Source organism: Chamaea fasciata, unplaced genomic scaffold, assembly GCF_029207755.1.
Source record: "Chamaea fasciata isolate MVZ Bird 193981 ecotype frontalis unplaced genomic scaffold, bChaFas1.0.hap1 SCAF_14, whole genome shotgun sequence".
Lineage (NCBI taxonomy): Eukaryota > Metazoa > Chordata > Aves > Passeriformes > Sylviidae > Chamaea > Chamaea fasciata.
This window is the reverse complement of record NW_027094099.1, coordinates 18,353,832-18,378,450: the sequence shown is the minus strand read 5'-3', so window position 1 is coordinate 18,378,450 and position 24,619 is coordinate 18,353,832. Positions and strand designations below refer to the sequence as shown.

Here is a 24,619-nt window from a genome sequence, read left to right as displayed (position 1 = left end):
TCTCTATAATTAGAGTTAGTTGCTAAACCCTCTATCCAGGTGATTACTGGCGTATGAGAGGGACATAACCTGAACTGATCAAACCAGGGATTTAAGCGAAATGCCCTTGATCCATGTTTCACAATTCGTTAATGTCTTCTACTTTGGGCATTCTTCCCCTTTTTTTTGGTGTTAAATATAGCTGGGTTAGGAAGGTTCATGTAGAATCAGGACAGTTAGGGGTAATTTTTTATTCATATCCCTGTTATTGTTTGGGGAAGCTCAGTAGGGTTCATTAATATTGCATTTCCAATGAAAAGGCACTCAAAAGCCAAACAGTTCAATTATATTCTGAAGCTGCAATGCGATACAAAAATGAGCAGTGCAGTGATGCTGTCGTGGTTTAACCCAACTGCTCCTGCCTGTAGTCAACAGCACCACTCTCCCCTTCATTCCACAGGGCAGCTGTTCCACAATACAAACCAATCCTAATGTCGTGATCTGAGGGCTTCATTTGGGGTTTTGTATCTGAGTCAGGTTCACTGGGAGGCTCAGGAAACAAAAGAAATCTTTGCAGTGGCAGAGTCTGGCTGATCCTATGTGCTGACCCCACTTCATGAAGGTGTTTATTTGCAGGAAAGCTCCCACTGCAGGGATGGAACTGCAGCTGCTGGAGTGGGAGAGGATGTGCCAAGCTCCCTGTTCTGCTTTGCATTTCCTTGGTCCAAAAGGAGCATCCAGAATGTGATACTCTGCATCCAGAACTACACAGAATTATGATATATCCCCTTCCCATCCTGACTGTTCCCCTTCAGCCTGGAGGGGAGAAGGTTCTGGGGAGGCTGCACTGAAGCCTTCAAGAGGGCTATAAAAAAGAGGGAAAGTCACTTTTTACACTGATAGATGGTGACAGGGCAAGGGAGACTGATTTTAAACTAAAAATGAGAGAGACTTGGATGGGGTGTAGGGAATGAATTGTTCCATGCGAGGGTGGGGAGGCCCTGGCAGTTTCCCAGAGAAGCTGTGGCTGCCCCTGGATCCCTGGGAGTGTCCAAGGCCAAGCTTGGAGCAACCTGGGACAGTAGAAGGTGTCCCTGCCCATGGCAGGAGCTGGGATGAGATGATCTCCAAGCTCTCTTCCAACTCAAACCATTTGTGACTGTGTGATAATAACCTCCTTCTCTGAGAGTGAGAACTTGTGATTGATTCCAATGAAAGTGAGATCATGCGTTATATGCAGAAGCCTCTGATTTTCCTGATGCAATGGGATCTGGTTGCTTGAAATGATGATATATAAAATTTTAATGTCTTGGAAGTTTTATTGTTTTTCTTTATATGAAACACCAAAGTAAAATTTGATTTTGCTGGATTTATGGCTTGATCACTCACCCTGTTAAGAGTAATGATTCCACTCTCTGACCTTGTAGGGCACCAGCTATGAAATTTGAGATGATGGCCCAAACATTTTTGCAATACAACTCTTGGCTAGTGCATGACAGGCTATTGACTGAACTACTGTCAATGCACAAATGAGATTATAACCAGAGAAGGTCTTGATTGCTTTGGTCTGTTATTCAATACCCTCCTCTCTTACAAGCAGCTTCTTGGCATTTTTTTCAGGCTAACGTAGACCTTCCTCCCCTGACAAATGACACAGGAGTTGATTGTATAGACAGACTCTTTGCTGCAGTTTTTTTATCTGGAGAAGACCTCTCTCTAACAGGACTCTTGCACTGGCTGTCTGCCCTGCTCGAGTCCCTGTGCTCTGCAAGGGCCTCTCTGAGCCTCGTTGGCTGTTCCGGATTGCAGGAAGTCTGATCTGGCCGTGATGGAGAGAGCAGGAGCAGCCTCACGTCCTGCTGGGGCAGTGTTCCATGGCTGCAGAGAGAAAGGATGGCTGGAGTGCTCAGCTTTCATTTCATTTAAATGAGCAGAATTGCTTTACTTCCCCCCTAGGTATAACAATTATTAAGAATTTATATTGCTATTCATGCTGTATAATAATGAACAGAAACTGGCTTTGCACTCTTAACCTTTGCTGTTAGGTAGAAATGGAGAAGCAGCAACAGTGACTCTTATGAGACCAGATATATCTGCACCATCACACTCACTGCCTCCTTTTACACTTTGGGAGACAGGGAGTTTGTGCTGTATCATCTCTGGATGGCCCCAGTGTGAAAAAGAACTAGTTAATGCATTTTTTACTTTCTTCCATATGTTTCCTAAATAAATCCATTCATCACTTGAACAAACCCGCCCAGCATTTCTCATGTATTCTGATTTTTCAGTTAAATATTGTTTGTATTTAAATATAAATATTGTTCAAAATGTAGCATTAATATTTTGCCTACTGACAAGCAGTTCTGTATCATATTAAAATTTAAACAGCCATTATGTACATGAAAGTTTTTTTTTGTTGTAGTTTGCAAGGTGCTATAACAATAATTACCCGAGTGCATCAATCATTTTGCATTGCCTCATTTGTATCACGGGGATAAGTAGCTCCAATTAAAATCCCATTTTACATAAATAGATATGGTTTGAATCAAACCACAGTCTGTTTCCACTTCCGAAACGCTGGCCATAGGATATCTTTTTCATTATGCAAAGTGTATGATGTGTACTGCTTATCTTTTTGTGCTTAAAAAGGCATAAGTCTGCAGGCAGACATGCCTTAGTGCAGGTTTGGCAGGGAACAAATAATTGTTACTGTAATTATCTATCAATTTTACTGTTCCAAATATTTTAGCCAAAAAGCTAACTAGTATAATCACATGTTTATTCCTGACACGTTATAGTTTGAGTAAGCAGAACTGAAAATGTTTAATATGAATTAACAGCTTCAGGAAAAATTATAATTTTTCTATTACTCGTGATTTCCCCTCCACCGTGGCAGCTTTTCTGCTAAATGTGCTCGTATTGTCAGCTATTGTGGAAAAGCAAATGAGGGGAAACTTGGGGAATTATCTTCTGCTGCACAGTGATTAACTCCGCAAGGAAACACATCAGCTTTTCCCTTTCACACCTCTGCCAGAGGCTGGTCCCATTCCCAGGCTGCAGCTCAGGTGAAGGAATGCTCTCCCCTCTGTTCCCGCTGGGAATGTGGGATGTCTCTGCCTCCCCAGGCTGAGGCACTACCGTCCACCTTGGCTTTTCTTCTCCCCTCTGGACTGGTTTGGCTCAGCCTTCAGATCTCATCATTTCTCCTCACAAACCTGGGAACGTCTCGGTTCCAGAGGGTCAGTTCAAACCCACCTTTTCCTGCAAAGCCTTTGTACACTTTCAGAGTTGGAGTGTTCAAACTGCAAATGGATCAAAATCCTCTGTGCTGCTCCAAGGGGCTTTTAATATAATTTCTGCAGAATTCGATGAGCAGAAAATTGCAGGAATCTCAGTGACTCCAGCAAAAAGGCTAAACAGCAGTTTAGGTCACTCTGTGCCTTCTCTGTGAATTCCCTTTCTTTTCTCAAGCCAGTGCTCTGTTTCTGGAGAAGCTGGGGACAGCAGTGGCATTTGAGAGAGCCCAGGCTGTACCAGGTGTTGGTGGCCTGGACAATCTATAGCCCCTGGGAGCGCCATCAGAGGGGAGCTATGGAGAAAAAATAGGGAAAAAATGAAACAAGTCTGGAAATTCAAACTGAGAGGAGGTTTGGATTGAATATTAGGAGGAAATTGTTCCCTGTGAGGGTGGGGAGGCCCTGGCACATTTTCCCAGAGAAGCTGTGGCTGCCCCTGGATCCCTGGCAGTGTCCAAGGGCAGGTTGGACATGGCTTGGAGCACCCTGGGACAGGGGAAGGTGTCCCTGCCCATGGCAGGAGTGGCACTGGATGATCTTTCAGGTCCCTTCCAATCCAAGCCGTTCTCCAATTCTGTGATTCTACAAAAAATGCAAGACTCAGGCTCAATAATATCCTAAAGTCTTTATCCCAAATGTTTAAGCATGTGCTTAAAGAGATGTTTTTGGGCTGGCCAAAATTAGGGCGAATTAGGAACTTACACCAAATGATTTAGCTCAGTTTTACGAGAACTTTTTGAACTGCTGCCTTTTTGCCTCAAATCATTGTCTCCCACCTTCACGTTCCTGCTGCTCCTGCTACGACTAAACCCCTTATTTGTGCCATACCTTTAATCACCAGATTCCTCCTCTGGAGTGCTGAAGCAGTAGATAATGTCTGCGTTTTTATTTGTCGGGTCAGGAGCACCAATTCATAGCTCAGGGATCATCAGCACCGTGAGCTGACACCAGAGTCTGTCCAGCTGCTGTTTTCTTACAGTCACACAACAGAAAATCAATGGTGTCAGGAACACTGGGATAATTCTACTGTTACAATCAATACATGCTGATTAAACCAGTTGTGTCTGTTGGGTAAATTTGCTGCATCATAATTAGAATTATTAATTAAAAATAGGAAATCAATTGACACAAATTAAGCAAAAAAAGAAATTTGCTTTATTTCTTTGACACTCTCTCCAGAGGCCTCAATAACTGTGACAACAGGGACGTGACCAAGTGGCATTTGTCAGTTTTTTAATGCTGTCCTGAGTTTTAAAAATTGACTTATAAACCCTGCTAATGCAGCTCCCAGGAAATCAGACAGGAGACGTTGTGTGTGCAAGAAGCAGCTATTTATTTATTCCAGTTAGTCATTATTCCCTGCCTATCCAGGAGTAAAAAGCAGGAGTCATGTGCGTGGCACTGGGGAGGGGAGGCAGCTGGGGAACGAAAGCCTTGGGGAGCAAGTTGAACTCATCCCCTTCCCACGTTGTTTTCTGTTTTCAGATAACAAGGATAAACAAATTGATCATTTCTGTGCTGGTTCTAATGGGCTTCTCATTGCTGGCTACTTCCTATAATGTGCTGGTGACCTTCATTATTTTCAGGGACACTTTATGTGGGACACCAAGGCAGGGACAGCACGAATTCATGTGGTCTTTCATTCAGCTCTTTATTTTCCTCTGTGTTTCTTCAGGATTTTGTGTAGTTGGGGGGTTTTCTTGCCATCTTTTAACCTGTCTCAGTGGTCTTTTCCGACATACTCTTTCTCCTTGTTTCCTCCTACTCTTAGTGGTTTCCCTTTTTCTGGCTAATACTTTCCATGCCTTGTTTTCTTTCCCCCCATTCCTCTTGCACACATGAAAGCAGGAAAGTGCAGGATTACCGTGGATCTTCATACTCCTGTGTTTTGCTCAACCAAAGCCAATTATTTTCTCTGAGCTTTCACACCTATGAAAGATGGGAGGGCAGAAAGGATAAATTAGGGATTTTACACCACATTGGAGGGCAGAAAGGACAACTGTTTGGGGTAAATGTGTGACGGGTCACTGCTGGTGCTGGTCAACATAATGTCCTTTTAGTAATCATTGGTGGTCAACTGGGACTGTGTTGTTCAGCCAGGAGAAGTGAAGGCTCCAGAGAGAGCTCAGAGCCCCTTCCAGGGCCTAAAAGGGCTCCAGGAGAGCTGGAGAGGGACTGGGGATAAGGGATGGAGGGACAGGACACAGGGCTTCCCAGTGCCAGAGAACAGGGAGGGATGGGATATTGGGAAGGAATTGTTCCCTGGGAGGGTGGGGAGCCCTGGCACAGGGTGCCCAGAGAAGCTGTGGCTGCCCCTGGAAGTGTCCAAGGCCAGGCTGGACGGGGCTTGGAGACACCTGGGATAGTGGAAGCTGTCCCTGCCATGGCTGGGGATGGATGATCTTCAAGCTCCCTTCCAACCCAAACCATTCCAGGAGTTTATGATCTCGTTCATACAGCTTTTCTAGTCCTAAACCTGTTTTTTAAGGTGTTTTACAATAACAGTATTTCACTGACGTGTATTTCCAAGACCAGTCAAAAGTAAGAGCAAATAAAAACGTCTGTAGTTTAAAAGCCAGGACAGATTGAGTGGTTTGCACAAGAATCAGGAAAAGCAGAGTTGTTAAAAGTCCCAATTCCAAAGACTTATGGCCGTGTCTCAGGCGGGCTCAGCAAGCTGCCACTTTGGACCTCCCTGACAATGGAGAACATATGGAAGCAGGAGGATCCATCCACTATATCCGAGCACAACTGTTGAGTACCTTAAAATTAAGCTGTAAAACCTGGGCATCAATAAAGAACTTTACAGCCCTCGTGTAAATAGTGTAAAATAAGGTGGATGTACTCGAGCAGTCAGGAGCTGAGAGGGGAATTCTGGCAGCAACGCTCGGGGTGAGTTGTGCTCCCAGTGGGAAGTAATAAAGAGCTCCCACAAGGAAAATGGTCCCATAATTGAGACTTGGAAAACAAGGGCTTGGATAGACAGCTTCAAATCTTTTTCTTTTTTTTTTTTTTTTTTTTTTAACTAAGATTCCACCTGGCAGGATTTTGTGGGCAGCAGCTCGGCGCTCTGTTGCCAGGACAAATCTGAGGATAAATCAGGTTATAAGGCTACACTGGGAAAACGAGTGGTGCCTTTTGCTTTCCTTTCACTGGGCTGTGGATGGGGGATGTAATTAGAATCCCTGCTTTATAAATCTTTGTCACAGCATTTGTCACACGTCACGGCTGTGGCCCTGCTCCACCCCGGGTCCTGTTGCCATAAGTGGGATGAAAACAGCCATCAGTGGCTCCTCTGAAACTGCAGGGCAGGCAGGAGCCGGTGCAAGGTTATCTCTCAAGGTGTAGCCATGATGAGATACAATTATTGTTTTTTCAGAAGCTTTGAAGATGGAATTAGTCAGCTTATGCATAAAAGTGTTGTTGTTTCTTGGCAGTCAAGTGGTGTTTTGATTTTTAATGAAATTCACAGTATTTGCATGATGAGGTTATAATTACTTTTAAGTCCGTGGGTCTAAGAATAAGCCTGAAATCTTTTGGCTGATTCAAGGAAAAGTAGCATCTAGAAATCTGCGTTCACCTCTGATACGCTTAAAAACTTGAAAAAAAAATATTATTATCACCTGTAAATTGTTGATTGTAGAGCCCTGCTTTTAAAAATGTACAGAAACTGATACCAAAGTTGGAAAAATTGAATCCTTTCCCAGACTGCTGTTAGAAAGTTGGCTTTAGCTCCTTACACAGCTCCTCTTGCATTCCTAGTGAGGAGCAGGGGACAGGACATCGGTTTCAACAATGACATTGGTGGCCAGAGCCACCGCAGCTGGGAATCAAGAGATTTTTTAATGCAGTTGTTAAAGAAGTGTTGCTGTGTTGCTTCCAGCTCCATTCCAAGGAATCATTCCATGATCCCCTGACCTGCTGGGTTCAGGAATCACAAAGTTGTGAGATAGACTCTGGAAGGAGCTGATTGAATTGCCATGTTTACTGCATTTTCTCAACAATTTCCTTGCTTTTCTAGCAAATTTAAAAGGTTAAAAATGCAGATTTTTAAAATTATGTGCACCTGTGTTCTCAAGTCTCAGTGGGAAGTCACCTTCTTCAGCTTTTAAGTGCAGAGACCCAATAATTTCCACTACCTTGATCCTGATCCCCCAGTTTAATTTTCTGTGTGCCTTTCAAGAGTCAGGATAATTCTTGGGCTTATAATGTTGCTTTCAATCTTCCTTCTCTCAGATCTGCCTAGGAATGAGTGAAATGAGTCAACAGTAGAGGTTTTTTTAAGCCTTCTTCAAGTTTTACACCAGCTCCCTGACAGAAAATGTCAGAATTCTTTTAGTGTGACAGAAATTAAGGATGTGCCAAACAGAGGAGTCTGCATAGATGGGAGTTGCAGAACAATAAAGAATTTACATTTGCTGGCTGTGAGGTCTCTGTAAGGGCAAGTCCTTCTGGTGCAATATGAGCTTAACTCACTTACTTGTAACAATTTTAATTAACAAATACTTGCAGAAGCTCCAGCAGTCTCTGTCTGTGGAGTTTTACTGCCTTTTGGATCCCTTGCCTTGCAAAAATTCCAATTGTGCAACCCTGGCAATCAGCAGGGAAACAAAACCTACCAGGTCCCAGCACGGTCTGTGGAAAATTTTGCAGCAAATATTGTGTAATTTGGGTTTGGTTTGTCAGAGACCAAGTGAGGGAGATGATCAGCATGAGTCTGTGAGAAACACTGTCAGGGCTAATGGGGATGGAAGCAAATGGAGAGAAACAAACCTGGAGAATCCCAGATTTCCTAAAAGAGAGCGGTGGGGCTGGGACCTGGAAAACCAGGAGGGGGAATCCCAGGAAGTGTCACTCAGTGTCCCAGCACTGGCTGAGCAGGATGGAGAGGCTGGGTCCCTTCCCCAGGATGTTCAAGCACTGCACCAGCCACATCCCACTGCAGGTCGCATCCCAGGGATGCTCTTGGTACCAACTTTCCACCTTTTAAACACTCCTGTTGATGAGAAACAGAAAAAATACTTTATGAATTAATCCCTGTATACATTAAAGAGTCATTTTTCATCTGTTTAATTCAGCACAGGATTATAAATGTAGTGAAAAAATACACTATAAGGTACTTAGAGCATAAATTTACACTTTAGATCTTGGAGCCGTCCTATCTCAGTGCTACCACTTTCTTTCTGGAGAGTTTTGGAGTTTAATGTAATTTGACTGTCTCAGTTTCCCTTCTATGAGATGGGCATTAAATACATTTTCCAGCTCATAGATGGACTCTGAGAATTAATCAGTGTTTGCATGGGGCTCTGGTGATGGAGGCAGTTCTATTAAATGTGCAAAACCACATTTACATACCTACAGGCCCTACATGTTCTGTCTTGTTGCACAGTTTAGAACCCAAACAGTTGCATATTGTCACTTTTTTTTTTTATTACACCAGCATAGTTTGAATTTTATTTAGTAATGTACTCTGAATAATTAATCACTCAACTAATAATTATCCATTCCAAATAAAACGACTTGATTACTAAGCCTGATGAGGAAAATCCAGTCAGGAAAGAACCCTTTCAAAAACAACAACATTCTGCAGATATCCTTAATATTTAAAGAGTGAGCTATATTTAGTAAATTCTTCTGAAGCAGGGGGAGAGGAACGGATGCTAATTTCCTGTGTCATCAGATTTGTGCATGTGTGTCAGCAGCATTCCTAAATCACCACCTAGCACACAGTCACCATCCCCACAGGCATCAGGAATATCCAGCATTTCCCTGGGTGCTTCCTGTTGTGGGCTCCTGCCTGCTGCTCATCGATCATTTAACATTTGGGGGGGCTTGATGTTAACTCTGCCCAGATGTCCTGCAGGGAGCAAGGCCACCTTTCCAAGCCAAGGAAACAGCAAATTGTGGAGTCAGTGTCATTTTCCAGATGGCATTCACTTAACCCGCAGAGGCCAGCCCTTATCAGAGATGATTACAGATGATGGAGAGAAACTCCCTGGCTGCAAAGGGCACTGGGGTGAGCCTGAGGTGCTGCTGATGGCACCGTGCACCATGGCCAGTGACAATTTAGGTGATGGTCTCATCAGACGACCTCTTTTTCCCTGTGATTTTTAAAGGTACATCTCTGCTGCCACATGAGAATGGAGAGATCTGAACCTTAAAATTTAAAACCTTTAATGCACAGGTGCTTGCTCTCTTCCAGCAAAATCCTGTTCACTTGTCTGCTGCCATCCAGCCAGGAAGTCACATGTGTCTGTTTTGCTTTTTCCTTGTCACTAAAAAAGAGAGAAATTGAATTAATCCAGGGGTGAAGCTGTTCCACAGTTCCTCAGACTGCAGCTGAACCTGCAGGAACTCACACCCCGAGCCTGGAAGTGGAGCTGCTGTGTGGATTTTCCTGGTTTCTGTGAGGCTGACCCATGGATAATGCTGCAGGCACAAACAGGTTGTTTGTAAACAATGAGGAAAAACGTGTGGAGTGATGATTTAGTGTTTCTGCCTTCCTGACACTTGATGGCTTAATGCAGGAATCCACAATGGGGAAACTGTTCCGAAAGCACCGGCTTCCATATGGCTGGGATTTTGTCAAAACATTTCAGCTCAGCACACCCATAACTGATTGTGAGCATGAACAGTTTTGATCAGCCTGTTTTTCAGAATGTAAAACAGTTTAAGGATTGTCTGTTTTTAACATCATAACAAAAAAGTTTCACTTCCCAGTTTAGAGCAAGTTCTGCTTTAGAAATTGGCATTAATTTACGCTTCTGTGAACAACATTGGAACATGTTGGGAAGTCAAAATAAAACATCAAGGTTTAGACATCCAGTCTCAATAATTTATGAGAGAAAACTTTCTCCTCCTGCCTGGCTCTCCAGAAGGACACCCAAGCCCCACTCTGGTGGGCAGAGGAAGCTGCAGGGACACAGGCAGAGGTGCCTGAATGTTCTGCTCAGCACTCGGGGCTGGTGCTCTGCTGGCTGAGGCTGCTCTGCTCTCTCAGCATTTGCATCCTAAAGAAGTGGTGCAGGAGAGCTGCAGCAGTGGTGCAGTCTGAGGAGCTGCTCTAGGGACACTGGAATTTTTCTGGCATAAGCCTCTCCTGATGCTGGGCTCTGTGTCCTCTGCCTTTCCCAGCACACCCAGGGACTCGCAGGCTTTGGCTCCTGATATTTTAGCTATGCAGTGTTTGTCTGCCTCGTGATCATCTCTTTATTAAAAGCACATCCCACATCTCCATTCTTGAGTGATGTGAAAAGAGAGTGTAATATTCTAGTATTTCAGTAATTTTGGTGTCCCCCCCCCCCAGCAGTTTCAGACTTGCTATTTTCTGTTGGTAAATATCAGAAAGGTTTTGCAGAGGCTGTGCTGACTCTCGCGATGGGTTTCGATGAGTGAACGTTCCAGTTTTTACTGGGTCACGCAGGGCAAGGCTTCTTCACAAAACTGTTTCTTTTTCTGTGCCTGAAAGGGACATTACTATTAATGGTTTATAAGAGAAAGACAGCAGTGTATTTAAGACATCTTGAAGACATTAGGTAACATTAAAGAGCCATGTGAAGGTTCAAGTATGCCTAGAAGAAAAGAAAACAGCAAGTAGCTGGTGTGGATACCTGCACACAGCTTTTTGCAAGCCTTTGAACTGTTTTAGATATAAAAGACACCCCTTTTTCAAAGGCCATTGGACTTTCTGCTGCTCTAATTCTCTCTGAATGTCTGTAAGTAACAGAATTCACACTAGAAAAGGTAAGATTTTACCTAGATTCAGGTGCTGGGGCAGAACATCCTTTAAGGTAATACTGTTTGGCTGAAGAGCAATGCACAGGTGACCCAGTGACAGGACAAGGGGGAGAGGTTTTAAACTAAAAGAGGAGAGATTTTGCATGGATGGTAGGAAGGAATTCTGCCCTGGGAGGGTGGGGAGACCCTGGCACAGGGTGCCCAGAGAAGCTGTGGCTGCCCCTGGATCCCTGGCAGTGTCCAAGTCAAGGTTGGACAAGGCTTGGAGCACCCTGGGACGGTGGAAGGTGTCCCTGCCCATGGCAGGGGGTGGAGCAGGTTCTTTAAGGTCCCTTCCTACCCCAAGCATTCCAGGATTCTATGATTAGTCATTAGGAGGGAATTGTAGCAAAGAGAATAAGTGGCTTTTTTGACTCTCCAGCTACACTGTTGGAAATAAAAGCAAATACCACAATCCACAGTGTTTACTTCGTGTTTCAATACTCGCACAATAAAATAAATTGCTTATTGACCATCTTAAAAATGACTGATGAGTCAGGGCTGCGAGTTATGTTATGCATGAAGGATGTGCTTATCCATCTCCTTGAAGGGGAAACTTTATGGCACAATTCGAAGCTGCCGAGGTGGATTCAGCATTTCTTCCATGTCCATGTCTTGATTTTGCCCACTGCTCGGCCAATCCAGATCTCAATTCTGCTCCCTTTGCTCAGCAGCTGCAAGAGAAGGGGCACATCCCTGTGTGGGAAGGACAAGAAGGAACATTCTCTACCACTTGTTGTAGTGACAAGAAGCTTTTCTCCTTTAAGCACTGCTTTAACTGCAAATAAAGAGATATTGCCTCTCTGGCAAAACATCAGCGGGGTGACCTTCCACAAGGCGGGGTTTATGCGCTGTGAAAAGCAAGGAGCCCAAGGAGCCGAGCTCGTCTCCAGAGCTCGGGCAGGCAGGGCTGGTCCTGCTCCATCCTCTGCACTCACACAGGGTGCAAAGCAAGGCTTGGGTCAGGTTGTTTTCCACATGCTGGATTCCCCAGGTGAAGGATGAAGTTGTCCTGCCCAGCTGCAGGAGCTGGGGGAGGATGTGACTGAAGCACAGCCAGCCTGGGCAGCCTCCTGCAGCTCCCAGTGGCTCTGTGGGGCTGCTCCAAACTGCACCAAAGTCAGCTGGAATTACTGAAACAAGGGGGGCTTTGCTGCTGCTCCCACAACTGCCTTGGTTGTTTATTTCCATTACTTAGAGTAGGAAGAAGCCCGTGTGGATATTGCATGAGGCTTTTTCACACCAGGCACTGCTGTTGGGTCAACAGCTCCAAATCTCTGGGGTCAGAGGCCTCTCTGAGCAGCTCTGCTGCCACCACCCCTGAGTCCCTCCAGCACCAACTTCTTGAAAGCTGCATCTCCTCCCCATCCCTGTCCTGCAGTGTTTTAGGCATATCCAGTGTATTTCTACCCCTTCTTGCAGGCAAAACTGATTTTACTTCTGTGCAGAGGCATTACCAGAAAATTTCATTACCTAGTCAATGAAAACATCTAAAGTCCATTACAGATGTTGAGAGAGAGAATGTTTTACCCAGTTGGAAGACAGAATTTGGAAGTAAGTTACATGCAGTTATTATTATTACAAGCCTGTCCTAGACAATAATAATGAAGTATTGATGGAAGTTTTGCCAGAGCAAAGACTGCTGGGTTTCATACAGAGGAAAGATAGTATCTTCATTTAGTTTTATTAGACTCTTGATACTCTGCCCATGTATTTTTTAATTCACCACAGTAAAATTCTAATTAAAGAACAGACTTTGCCTCCCATTAATATGACACTAAAAAAAAAAAAAAAAAACATTTTAAAGAAGGCAGCATCTTCTCCACAAAAATTATAATGAGAAGACAAGCTGCCGGTGTTGTATAGAATGTTGTCACTCCCTTATGAAGCGTTTCATGATTTTAAACTCCTTGTAAGATCCAGAGTGTCAGTAGAGTTAAAGGCTCATTAAACAGAGCAGTAATTTCTACAAAAAGAAATAGGAAATATTCTCAGGGTTTTTTTAATGTTCTAATTTTCACTTCTTTTGAAGAGTCTGTCAAAATAGCTCATAGTAGAAATTCTGTAAGCGCCACACTTCGATATCTGTCAGGAGTAGAAGTTGTTTCTTCCTTTCTGCTGCTTCCAAAATATATTGAGTTCATTACAGGATTTGATGAGGCTGACATCCAAATACTTAACTTTTCTCTTTGACTTGGAGTGATTTTGTTTTCATTTATCCAAAAGACAAACCTCCAGCTAGGTAACTGTTGTAAGCGTTCTACAGAATACCGTAGGAATGTTCTTTAAACAAGAATTACCTTGGAAAGCAAATGTTTCCTCAGAGGATACTAAATAAACTGCAGGGTCTCTTAAAGTGCTGAGCCTGAGTTAGGTTCCACATGTTGGAGAGTCAGTGACTAATGAGCTCATCATCCAAGATTAAATCAAGGCCCAAATCAGCCACATGTTCAGTATCTGATTCAGAGAAGGAACTTCAGGGAGAATCAGCAAAATCTTTCTTGAAGGATGAAAATCTGTTCTCCTGTCCTTAAGAAAGGAAAAAAAAAAAAACACCCTAAACAAAATCTCACAAAATGAGATTGATTTCCTCCTGTGAGTAATAATTTATTCATTTTGGGAAAAATCAGCTTCCCAGCTTTCCATTTCTACCTGATGAAGACTGATCCGTAAACTGGGAGGACGAGACTGATTGTAAGTCCTGCCAGCCTCAGATTAACCCCAGGGGTTTTCCTTTTGGGTGGATGCACAAATGCATATTTACATATGCTAAATACATTCTCTGGGCAGTCTTAGAGTTGTAAACACCGAGACTGGCATTTTGTTCATTATAATTGTGTGAGCTGTGACTGAAAATCTGGCTTTGGAGATAAAAGGAATCCAGGTTTGGGAACCTTAAGGCTGCAAAGCTACAAGCTCAGAAGTCGGGAAGTGCCAGGGTACCCTGTGCTCACATAATTAAAGAAAATATCATCATTCATAGGCTGAAGTACTGAATTACTGCTGGCCTTCCAACCTTTAATCTGACATTTTATTTTTGTGACACCAAGTCCGTAAGTCAAATGTCTTATTTACACGGGATGCTCCCTGTTTGGTTTGGGGAAACAAATGAAAGCAAATGAAGAATAAGAAAAAAATCTCTTCAAGAGTGTCATCAGGCAGGGACAGAGCAAAGCCCTGACACGTGGGTGATGGAGTGAGAGCACAGGGCTGTCACCTTCCCCCACTAACTGCACAGAGATTGAACAGCCAGGGGCTCATGGCTGCTCCCAGGAAATATTGTAACAGGAGTCCTGCTAAGGCCCTGGAGTCTTTAATTTCAGATTGCTTTTAATACGGTTGGAATCTTTGAGGAAGGCAGGTAATGAGTTATCCAGGGGTGCCATTGAGCGTCTGCAAATTGCATTTTGTATCGTTTGATTGAGTACAGGTGAATTTCCACTGGGGACACGTGAGCACACCCCGGGTGTGGGGCAGTGGAAGGTGTCCCAGCTGGTGAACTCATGGAATTAGAATTTGGAAGAACATTTTTGAAGGGCACTTCTGAAAATATGGGTTAGTTTGAGTGCTATTAACACGTTAGATGTTAACATGTTAGATGTTCCAAGGGCGATCAGTCTTATGAGACCGAGGTTTTTTGGGTTGGAATCCAGCAGATCAGCAGGAGATTTGTCAGTGACCTGGCTCATGCCTTTAGCAGTGTGCTGGTGTCACTTGAGGGGCTCAGCACTGCTCAGAGTCAACACAAAATTCTGGGAAGTGTCACTGTACGGGAATTCCCTCTTTATGAACCTTTTCCAAACATATTGCTTGGCTTCTGTTTGCAAAGGTGTTGAACTGTCCCTAACGGAGTCATGCTTGTGCAGGGAGCAGACATAGCTCAACACAGGGCTCTAATTCTCCTGCTGAATAAAGTGCAGGGAATAAAATCCAGTTGGTTATTTTAAATTTTCCTTCGTTACATTCAGGTATATGTTTTACCTTTTGCTGTTTCTTTGCCTGCTTTGCATTAGGTGGGTCAACCATCTGATTCCAAAACTGTATTAGGCAAAAATCCCCAGAACCACGCAGAGCTAAGTCCACATTTCACCTCAATTTGAATGCATAGAATCATTTTACAACAGTACAGTTACATTAAGAGGAGAATCCAGTCCTAATTTCAAAGTAAATTCTAAAATAATCTCTCTTAAGCCATGTCCTCCTGGATTTAATAAGTCAATTTTTTTTCCTGTTTGCATTTTTAAGGGCTAGTATCTCATTTAAACATTACAAACTGAATTTGGAAACAATCCAGAATATTGATTATTGAAAATGAGCACGTTCTGTGCTTCAGCAAATTTGTAGAAAGCTTCTTTAAAGTGTGAATTAATTGAAGTTCTCCATCAGCCCAACATGGTCCTGAGTTCTTGGGCCAAGGCAATCAGACCCTGGGGTGTTTTCAGCTGTGCCTTGTGCAGGATGTTTGTGAACATCCCACTGACTCTGCAGACCTGCAATACAGAACGGGTCCCCGGCTATAAAAGAGCCACAGGGAGGCTGATGCTGATGAGAACAGAATAAACTCAGACCTTGAGAGCACAGGTTGTGGTGCTGCTGTGATGGATAGAATTTCACATTAATAGCGTGTGTGCAATGATGGAAAAGCCCTGGAATAAAGCTTTTGACTCCCTCTCGTTGGGATAAGTCGCTCCATAAATGTCACCCCTTCCTTGGGAGTCCTTTTATTCATCTCTTACCATTTCAAACTCCTGTGTTTGCTTCATTGTGTCTGACTCGTGCTGCTGCACTGGGCACTGGGTGTCTCCATTGACTGGGAACACAGCAATTCCCTACTCATTCCTACAGGGACAATCAGCCCTTCCCACGTGTCCCCAGCGTTATTTACCAGGACACAACTGAGAACAGGATGCCATGCACGGCCACAGCACAAACATTTCCTCACTGCAGGAGTGGTTAAGCGCTAGAACAGGCTCCCCAGGGAAGTGGTGGAGTCACCATCCCTGGAAGGGTTCAAAAACAAGGAGATGTGGCACTTCATGATATGGTTTAGTAGGCACCGGGGTGTTCAGTTGAAAGTTGGACTTGGTGGTCTTGGAGGTCTTTTCCAGCCTTAACAATTCTGTGATGTGAAGATTCCACATGCAGAGCCTGCAGGAATTAGCCCTCACTTCAGGAAGGATTTGAGGTTTCAGTGTGTGAGTGGGAATGGCAAGAGGAAGAAAAGCCTTGGTGCTGCTCCGAGCAGTCTCCTCCAAGGGGTGACTCCCTCCCCTGTCACAGCAGCCTGTGCACACCAGCGAGACTGTGCTTAGGCACCCAGCCTCATCCCTTACAGAGCCACATTCATTTTTACTGGTGACGGTTCATCTCCAGCCATATTTCTAGAAGTTTAAAAGTGAGGAAGTTGGCACGTTTGCCAGAGAACGGGGGCACGGACCTGAAATACGGCAGCTCCCTTCAATGCAGCATCTCCCAGGAGAACAGGGGCTGTTTCAGACTCATCCCTCACGGTATTGACGTCCCCACATGCAGCTAAGGGGGCCATTTGTACCTCCCTGCCATCACCTCTCCCAGGTTGCTTTCCTTATTGATAGTCTGGTTAAAGTCTCTGCATCATTTTGACATTTTTAATGGCATCTGCATTTACAGCGGAGCGCTCGTGTGAGCTTTAATCAGCTCTCTGTTCACACGTTGTTGCTGTTATTATTTATCTCTATTACAGTAACACACTGAGGCAATCAACAAGAGCAGGATCAGACTGTGCTAGGCTGGGGCTGGGGTTGTAAATGGTCTCTCCTTGCCCATGGGAGAACTTGCTGATGATCCCAAAGTGCAGCAGGATCCCGTGGCTCTGAGCCTGCTCTGCTCTTTCTCTGTCTCTGTCCCAGAACCTGGAGTCACTGTCACACACCAGCCCGCATTTGCCACACTGATGTATAAAGAAAAAAAAAACCTTTTGGCTGCTGAAGTCTTTTGTTTCTTCTGTTTTCTAATTTTCTACCAGGAGCTACTGAATCCCAGTCCTATAGCCAGTTACACACTCAAGCAATCTCACACCTGAGTGAGCCTGCTGAGCTCAGTGGAGTTAATTGTATGAATAATTACTTGGATTTTAGCTTATCATCCCTGTATCTACCTTGGTAAAGGTACAGAAGTGCCCACAGTGCAGATCTCAGGGTTATGATTATATCATTATATAAAGATCACATCATATTCCAATGAAATGACTCCGCAGTCATTGGAGTCACTGCAGTATGGGACTTAGAGGAAAGGGGAAAAGAAAACCAACAGGAGCTGCTAAACTTTGAGCAGCAAAGATCTTATTTTCATGTGAGGTTACTGCAGTGTAAAATCAGGTGAGGATGAGCTTTCATTATCCAAATTTGACCCTGACACATTGCTAACGAATTTCACTCAATTCCCTTTGGTGAGATTGTGGGGTGAAATTTGCCACAGGAGGGAAGGAACCCTGTGACCAAATACGGATTGTAAATAAGTATTCACTGTACAGTTGAAATAAGATGCTTGAACTAATGATGGGAAATGGTTTTCCCTTCCTACAAATGGTTTTCTTTTCCCTTCACTTTCTTTCAAAGTGAAAAACACTAACCCAGCAGACAAATCAGATACTTGGAGCACCCACCTGAGACGTGAAAAACCAAGGATAGAATCGTCTCTTCTAATGAGTGTTATTTATTCATATTAGGGAAATTAATTGCAACTGGAGCTGTATTAACTCCAAACCAGCCACAGTCTGCAGTTAGGGCTCTGATGTGAGGTGTGGGAAGGCAGGAATCAATCCCCAGAGCACACAAGGTGCAGTTTGATCCCTGAACTGCACTTTCCTGTGCTGAGGGACATCAGCTGTGCTTGTGTGCTTCAGCTTTGTGCCCTTTATGGAGGTGCAGAACGGCATCCCTTGGTGTTCAAGTTGTGCAGAAAACAAATCAGTGTTTCTGGAATGGAAATTGCTGGGGAACTCCAGCAGCTTTGCTCCCTGCCCCAGAAGGCTCACACAGCCTTAGCAAGTGTCTGTGTGAAATAAAGATAGATCATCTCTTCCCACAGATTCTCAGTAATAATTTAAGTCTTATAAAGAGTAAGATTTTGTTTGCTTGGCTCCCAGTGGTGTTGGAGAGGAACTATCATCCCTGTTTACAGCTGTGGGGGAAGTGAGGCAAAGCAATAAACGATCTGGGTGAGGCACGGGTGGGATCGTGTGTGCTCTGCTCCCTGCAGGACACAAAACCTCTGCACCTGAATCCTCTAACACCCTGCAGATCTTTTGGAGACCTCGGAATTTCTTCTGGGGGTTTATTTCGGCTTTTAACACTTGCTCAAGAAACACAAATTTGTAAACTGGTAATCAGCAGTGCAAATTAACTAAGAGCTGTCTTCTTTTTTCGGCTGAATATCCTCACAGTGATCAATGAGTATCCTCTTTCTCAAAATGAAGGATAATAAATAAAAATATTGCCAAAATTATGGATAGAGGCAGTTTTCCAGTGTGGGTTTATAGCCAAGTGCTGTAGAGGGAGAGGGCCATGAAATTCCTAGGACAAAAGCACCAGGCTTAAGTGAGCTTTACGTTTACCTCGCTAATCCTGGCAACAGATCCAGGGCTGAGAAGCAGCGTGTGTCACCTGGGATTAGTTTCCAAGTTCGCAAATAAAGAGTTTGTGAGGACAGCCCCGTTGCTGGGGTTTCACTCTTCCCTCCTGCCTGGCAGTGGGATTTACACCACTGGCAGGAGGGTTGGTGGTGGAGTTGAAACCAGCTCTGGGCACAGCCTGCTGTACCTGGAAAGGGAGCAGTGACTGTGCCCTTCCCAACAGCCTGTTCTGAAGAGGATGGGGATTTTCTTCATCCGTGCCACAGCTATGGTGAAAGGCTGCTAAGTGGAGGGTAGGGCTGCTGAAGAAATCTTTTGTTCTCCTGCTGACTTTTTGCCGAGGAAACCTTGACCTCAGGTGTTTGCTTGAGCTCTGTTCAGTTCATGCAGCTCAGAGAGGTGTTGTACTGGTGCTGTTTCGATAGCAAATCAGGATAAACTGCTCCTGTAAGGCTGATTTCCATCTCCCATCCTCCACGTGGTCTTCAGAAGAGAAGGGATCAGGCAGGATTGTCACGTGAACGGTTCTCCCTGTGCCTTAATACATTCCTTAGGGAACCTCCTCTCCATCAGTGGCCACAGGGTTTGAGGTCCTTCTGTGTTGCTCTTATTAGCACAGGAATTACTTGATATATTCACTCCATACCTTCATCCCTGAGCCTGGGCAGCCTCAGGAGGTCCTGTCTCCAGTGTTATTTTCTTTCCTCCCATCTATTTAGTCCAGACAACAAAAGTAAATAAATAAATAAGTCTGGAAACAAACAACACTAAGGAGAAAGCTTTCTTTAGATTATCTTGTATGTTATCTTATGGGAACATAACAAAGAAACAATATTTGATGACATTATTAAATCGACAGGATTTGTTTGGCAACACCACCTGCCATTAAGTGCACGGCAGGCAGGATGTGACCCTCTGCATCTAATTCCACTATAAATTCATTCCTTCCAGCAATCTAAAAGCACTAAAGAAACAGGATATTAAAAGATTTCGGGCCTGATCCAATAAGGTGTTAAACAAGTCCTCAACTTTAGGTCTAACAGTGGTGCCATTGTGTCCTGGCACCCTAAAGCTGAGTTGAGGGATAGATGCTGAACCTGCGTCTGGGGGGAAGATGCTGAACCTGGGTCTGGGGTGGGAAAATGCTGAGCCTTGGTCTGGGGGGAAGATGTTGAACCTGGGTTGAGGGGCAGATGCTGAAGCTGGGTCTGGGGTGGGAAGATGTTGAAGCTGGGTCTGGGGTGGGAAGATGCTGAAACTGGGTCGGGGCAGTGGATGCTGAACTGGGGTGGGGTGCGGGCTGATGTTAACCCCGGGTCGGGGAGGGCAGTCTGGGAACGGGAGGGAGCTCCTTTGGAAAGCTCTGGGGGGAGGCAGCCCCGCGTCCCCGCCTGGGTAACTCCGTGTGTGTCCGCAGGCTGTGACAGCGAGCACTGGGGACCCCACTGCAGCAACCGGTGCCAGTGCCAGAACGAAGCGCTCTGCAACCCCATCACGGGCGCCTGCGTGTGCGCCGACGGCTTCCGCGGCTGGCGCTGCGAGGAGCTCTGCGAGCCGGGCACCTACGGCAAGGGCTGCCACTTCCAGTGCCAGTGCCACCACGGGGCCACCTGCGACCACCAGACCGGCGAGTGCCACTGCGCGCCCGGATACACCGGCGTGTTGTAAGTGCGGCGGGAGCGCGCTGGGCTCCCCCTTGACTGGGTTCGGCCGCGGTTAACGCGATGAGGAACTGGGTGAATTTACACCGTGTTGTACTCCGGCCTCTGTAGAAATCAGGGAAAGGGGTTTCAGAGAGAATGAGTGAAGAGAACCTCTGTTCTTGCTGCTGGTTACACCTGTGTCCCTGAAGGGAGCCTTCGAGGGAGCAGCGGAGGGACTTAGGACGGGGGTGTGTAGTGACAGAACAACGGGGATGGCTTTGAACTGCCAGAGGGCAGCGATGGATGGGATATTGGGAAGGAATTGTTCCCTGTGAGGATGCTGAGGCCCTGGCACAGGGTGCCCAGAGAAGCTGTGACTGCCCGCGGATGCCTGGAAGTGTCCAAAGCCAGGTTGGACAGGGTTTGAAGCGCTCTGGGATAATGGAAAATGTCCCTGCCCACAGCGGGGAGTTGGATCTGGCTTCAATGTCTTTTCCAATCCAAACCATTCTGGAGTTCTGTGATTCTATGCCATTTAAATAAAATATAGTGCTCAAATAAGCTTAAAAATAATTTATATTTTCCAACTTGTGCAACAACTCTACCTGTTCCTCATTTCAGAATGTGAATACAATCCAAATTACGGTGGAGTTTTGATAAGCAGTTGGACTCTCTCCTCATTAGCAGTCCAGTGCAGCATCAAATGGGACTTTTCCATCCCCAATTTATTTGACTTTCAATCTAACTGAGAAAGCATTGGTGTTAACTATATCAGCTTAGTATCTGGGGGGTAAATTTTAAGCACAGGGAGCAGGGATTTAGCCGTGTGACTCCTATTAACTTTAACGAGAATCATGTAGCTAAATCCCCATCCACCACACGGAAAGTTTACCAGTAGGATTCACAAAATCTGCATATTAATTTTAGGACAGCAAGCAATAGTTTCTTGTTTAAAATTGCCCACAGTGTAACATCAGTTCTCATTAGAGATCTTTCAGTAGTTTCAGAAGTAATTATGTTTTTTCAGAATTATTTAAGGGGAAAGGAGAATTTAGTCACGGAATTTGGTTGCAGATCTATTGTAGGTGAGTTAATACTTTTGCAGTCTATCATTATTTGTTGACCTGCATGAAGGGGAAGCTAAAAAATAAGGACAGAGTTAACCCTCATAAATAAGTGATAGGCCTTGTGAATATTTTATTTAGTACCTGATTTCCTCCTAGACTTGTGACCTCAGTCGTGGAAGCACTCACAGCTAAGGACTCTGCCTACTCTGGGGAGTGCTCCCCTTGACTTCAGCGTGTCAGTTCTCAGCAGGGCCAGCCCCTGATGCCGTAGGAACATCCTCATCACAGGACAGTCAGTTAAGGGGTGTTAAACATCCTGTGGTTTCAGAACCTCCATGCTGAAAGCTCTGGTGTGCAGATGTAGGAGACGTTGGGTTTTGCAGGGATTACCCTCACATTGCCCCCCACGACTACTGAGAGAGACTCAATGAGCTTAAATAGCCTTTAAATGATGTTGAGCCCTTGCCAGTCCATTATACACCGCAAATGTTAACATTCAGTAGTGACTGGAGAAATTTCCAGCGTTTTAATCCCGTCCCTTTATTCTGTTTGCAGCTTCTTTTATTGCCATGTCATATAATTCACATTGAAGGCTTCATCCTGCAACTCGTATTTTCCTGGGCTATTTTAATGGTTATGGGTTGTCCTGTTGAGATGGGTGGGATTTGGTACATGCAAAAAGGTTACACACATGCATCAGCCTCACAGGGCTGGCACATAAACAACCATGGCACACAAACAACCCCAGCAGAAATAAAAGGAATCTCAGCTAATTGGCAGTGCCAGCTGAGCCTTACTGAGGGTTCATCATTTGCATGAGGACTCCCATGATGACCCGTGTCGTGGGTTTTCCTCGTTTGCTGTTTCCTGTGAGTTCTTTAAACCAATCTCTTTGTTTTGTGTTGTTCTCTCTCCCCAAAGCTGTGAGGAGCTGTGTCCCCCCGGCAGCCACGGAGCCCAGTGCGAGCTGCGCTGCCCCTGCCAGAACGGGGGAGTTTGTCACCACATCACTGGGGAGTGCTCCTGTCCTGCTGGATGGATGGTGGGTACTGCTCATCCTCACCCAGGCCTTGCAACTGGACGTTCAGTGTTCACTGTCTCAGCCAGGCTCCAACGATCCCCAAGCTGGGACCACGTTTGCTGGCTGTGCGCAGCACCCGCGCGGTTTGGGACCTGCCGCCTTCCCTGGAAGTGTTCCAAAATCCTGTGGGAGTGGCACCTGGGGACAGGGGTTGCTGGTGGGCTTGGCACTGCAGGGGGAATGGTTGGACTTGATCGTCTTGGAGGGCTGTTCCAGCCTCGGTTGTTCTGTGATTGTCTGACTGGTAGGTGCCATCACAGTTTAAAAACAACGGCATGCCACAAGACACGAGAGTTCTTTGACAGCTCCAGGTACCTGGAATATTCCCTGCAGCCTCAGACAGTGCCCTCACACTGGACAGAAAGCTCAAAGCCCAGCTCAGCACTGTCAGAAGCACCAAGTGTCCTGTTCCCCCTCAGGGCAGAGGGAGAAGCCAGGGGGAATTGTGGCTCAGAGCTGAACCCAGGGCACAGGGGCCAGCTCAGTGTCTGCGCCTTGCTCAGGCACCACTGCCATTGATTGCCAGAGATTTGCTTCTGTCAGGGCTTGCGCTGCAGAGAGACAACTGCCCTAACCTTTAATCCTTTGTGTCAGGAAAGCAAGGCCGAGCATTTTCAAAGTCCTCGACTTTATCAATAATGTAATAATGAACTCTCTTGGGGCGTGCCAAGTCTCCCAGGCCTTCATCCCATTTAGCTGTACTAAACTTCCTGGCGTTTTTCCTGTATCTGACAATTAGTCTCTTGGCAAAGTTGCTGGATTTTAAAGCATGCAAGTACTTTGAATTTTTATTTTCACGTGGAAGGCCGTGCAGATCATCACACAACTCTGACTTCTGATGGGGACCCTCAACCTGTTTAAACATACAGAAGTTGAGAGGCAGGTTTATGTTCCTTTGCATTTGTACATCAACTGCTTTGAGTTCCAAAGTACCAACTATGAGATGCTGCTGTACATCAGCAACGTGGCAGAACGTTGCTGTCCATAAGTTTTGGTGGAAAATATCTCTAACTGGGGAGCTGGAATCTCCCTACCGCCACCCATCACAGCAAGGGCGGTGATGGGGTTATTCCATTTCAAATGACAAAGGCAAAACTTGTCAGCAGTATGAGTGTGGCCCCTTGCCCTCAGCTGGCAATCAGTGGTGGCAAAGGAAAGGTTCTTTCCCTGAGTGCTGGAGCATTAGGAAAGCAATTCATGTATTTTTTGAGGGCCTATCAGTCCATCCTGGCACTTCCCCTTAAGAAGTGATCAATAAAGTGATTCACATAAAAAATATTACTTTTTTTCATCTCTCCTCCTGCATGCCAAGATTTCTCAGGATCTGAGTTGTTTTGCTGTACTCTTCCTTACTTGTATTTTATCAGGAGTTTTCTCTTCTTTTTCAAAGTTAAAACGTGACTAAACAAATAAGAATATCAAACTAGAACAGGAATTTTTAGATGTCTTTTAGGGTGCAGCACAGACCCTAAGAAGAACGAGAGCACTGCACAGCAGCCGTGGTTGTATTCTGGCCCAGTCCTGCCCAATGTCTTACAGCCTGGAGTTTCTTTTATGCATTTTTAGGAGCCCAGAGAGACTTTTCTGAAAACTGTGTTGTTGGCTGCTCTGTCCCTGGAGGAACCCTAGAGTTAACAATTGATGTTTGAAACAAGCAGAACTGAAAATTGAAGAGAGAGATCAAGTATTCTGCAGAAAGAAACTGAAATTATAAGTAAAAGCACTCAGCTTGTAAATGTTGAGATTTTAAGTATAAAGGGTCTCTCCAGGGTTTTAATGAAAAGCTGGTAATTCAGTGTACAGAGAGGGATAAAAAGTGTGTTTTCATGCTATATTTTTAACTCTTGGTGGTTGGAATGGTTTGGGAAGTGAGACATGAGGGGGCTGTAAACGAGCAGGCGAGATGGGATTGCTAGACAGCATTCATTTTATTTCACACCACGGGTTCCTGTGACACCAGGAATTTTACTTGCTGATTCTCAGGCTTGAGACTGCTCATATATATTGAATATACCATATTTTGGAAGGGGAGAATTCTCCCTAGATTTATACAAGTGCAAATCCGTTTGGACTTTATTGCTGCTGGATGAGCTGCCACTTTTATCCTTTCCTAGGCTGGCTTATTAACAGGAGCTCAGCTCCCTCAGGGTTTGGTGCGATGGCAA

General features: G+C 45.0%; 1 protein-coding gene across 1 annotated transcript in view; it reads left to right on the top strand.

Annotated features, from left to right (window-relative positions):
* The window catches only part of MEGF11 (multiple EGF like domains 11), a 253,547-nt gene that overhangs the window by 139,136 nt on the left and 89,792 nt on the right, over positions 1-24,619 (top strand). Inside the window, exons 7-8 of the mRNA XM_066196632.1 lie at positions 20,081-20,327; positions 22,295-22,415. Of these exons, the coding sequence (XP_066052729.1) occupies positions 20,081-20,327; positions 22,295-22,415 (368 nt within the window). The remainder of the gene's footprint in view (positions 1-20,080; positions 20,328-22,294; positions 22,416-24,619) is intronic.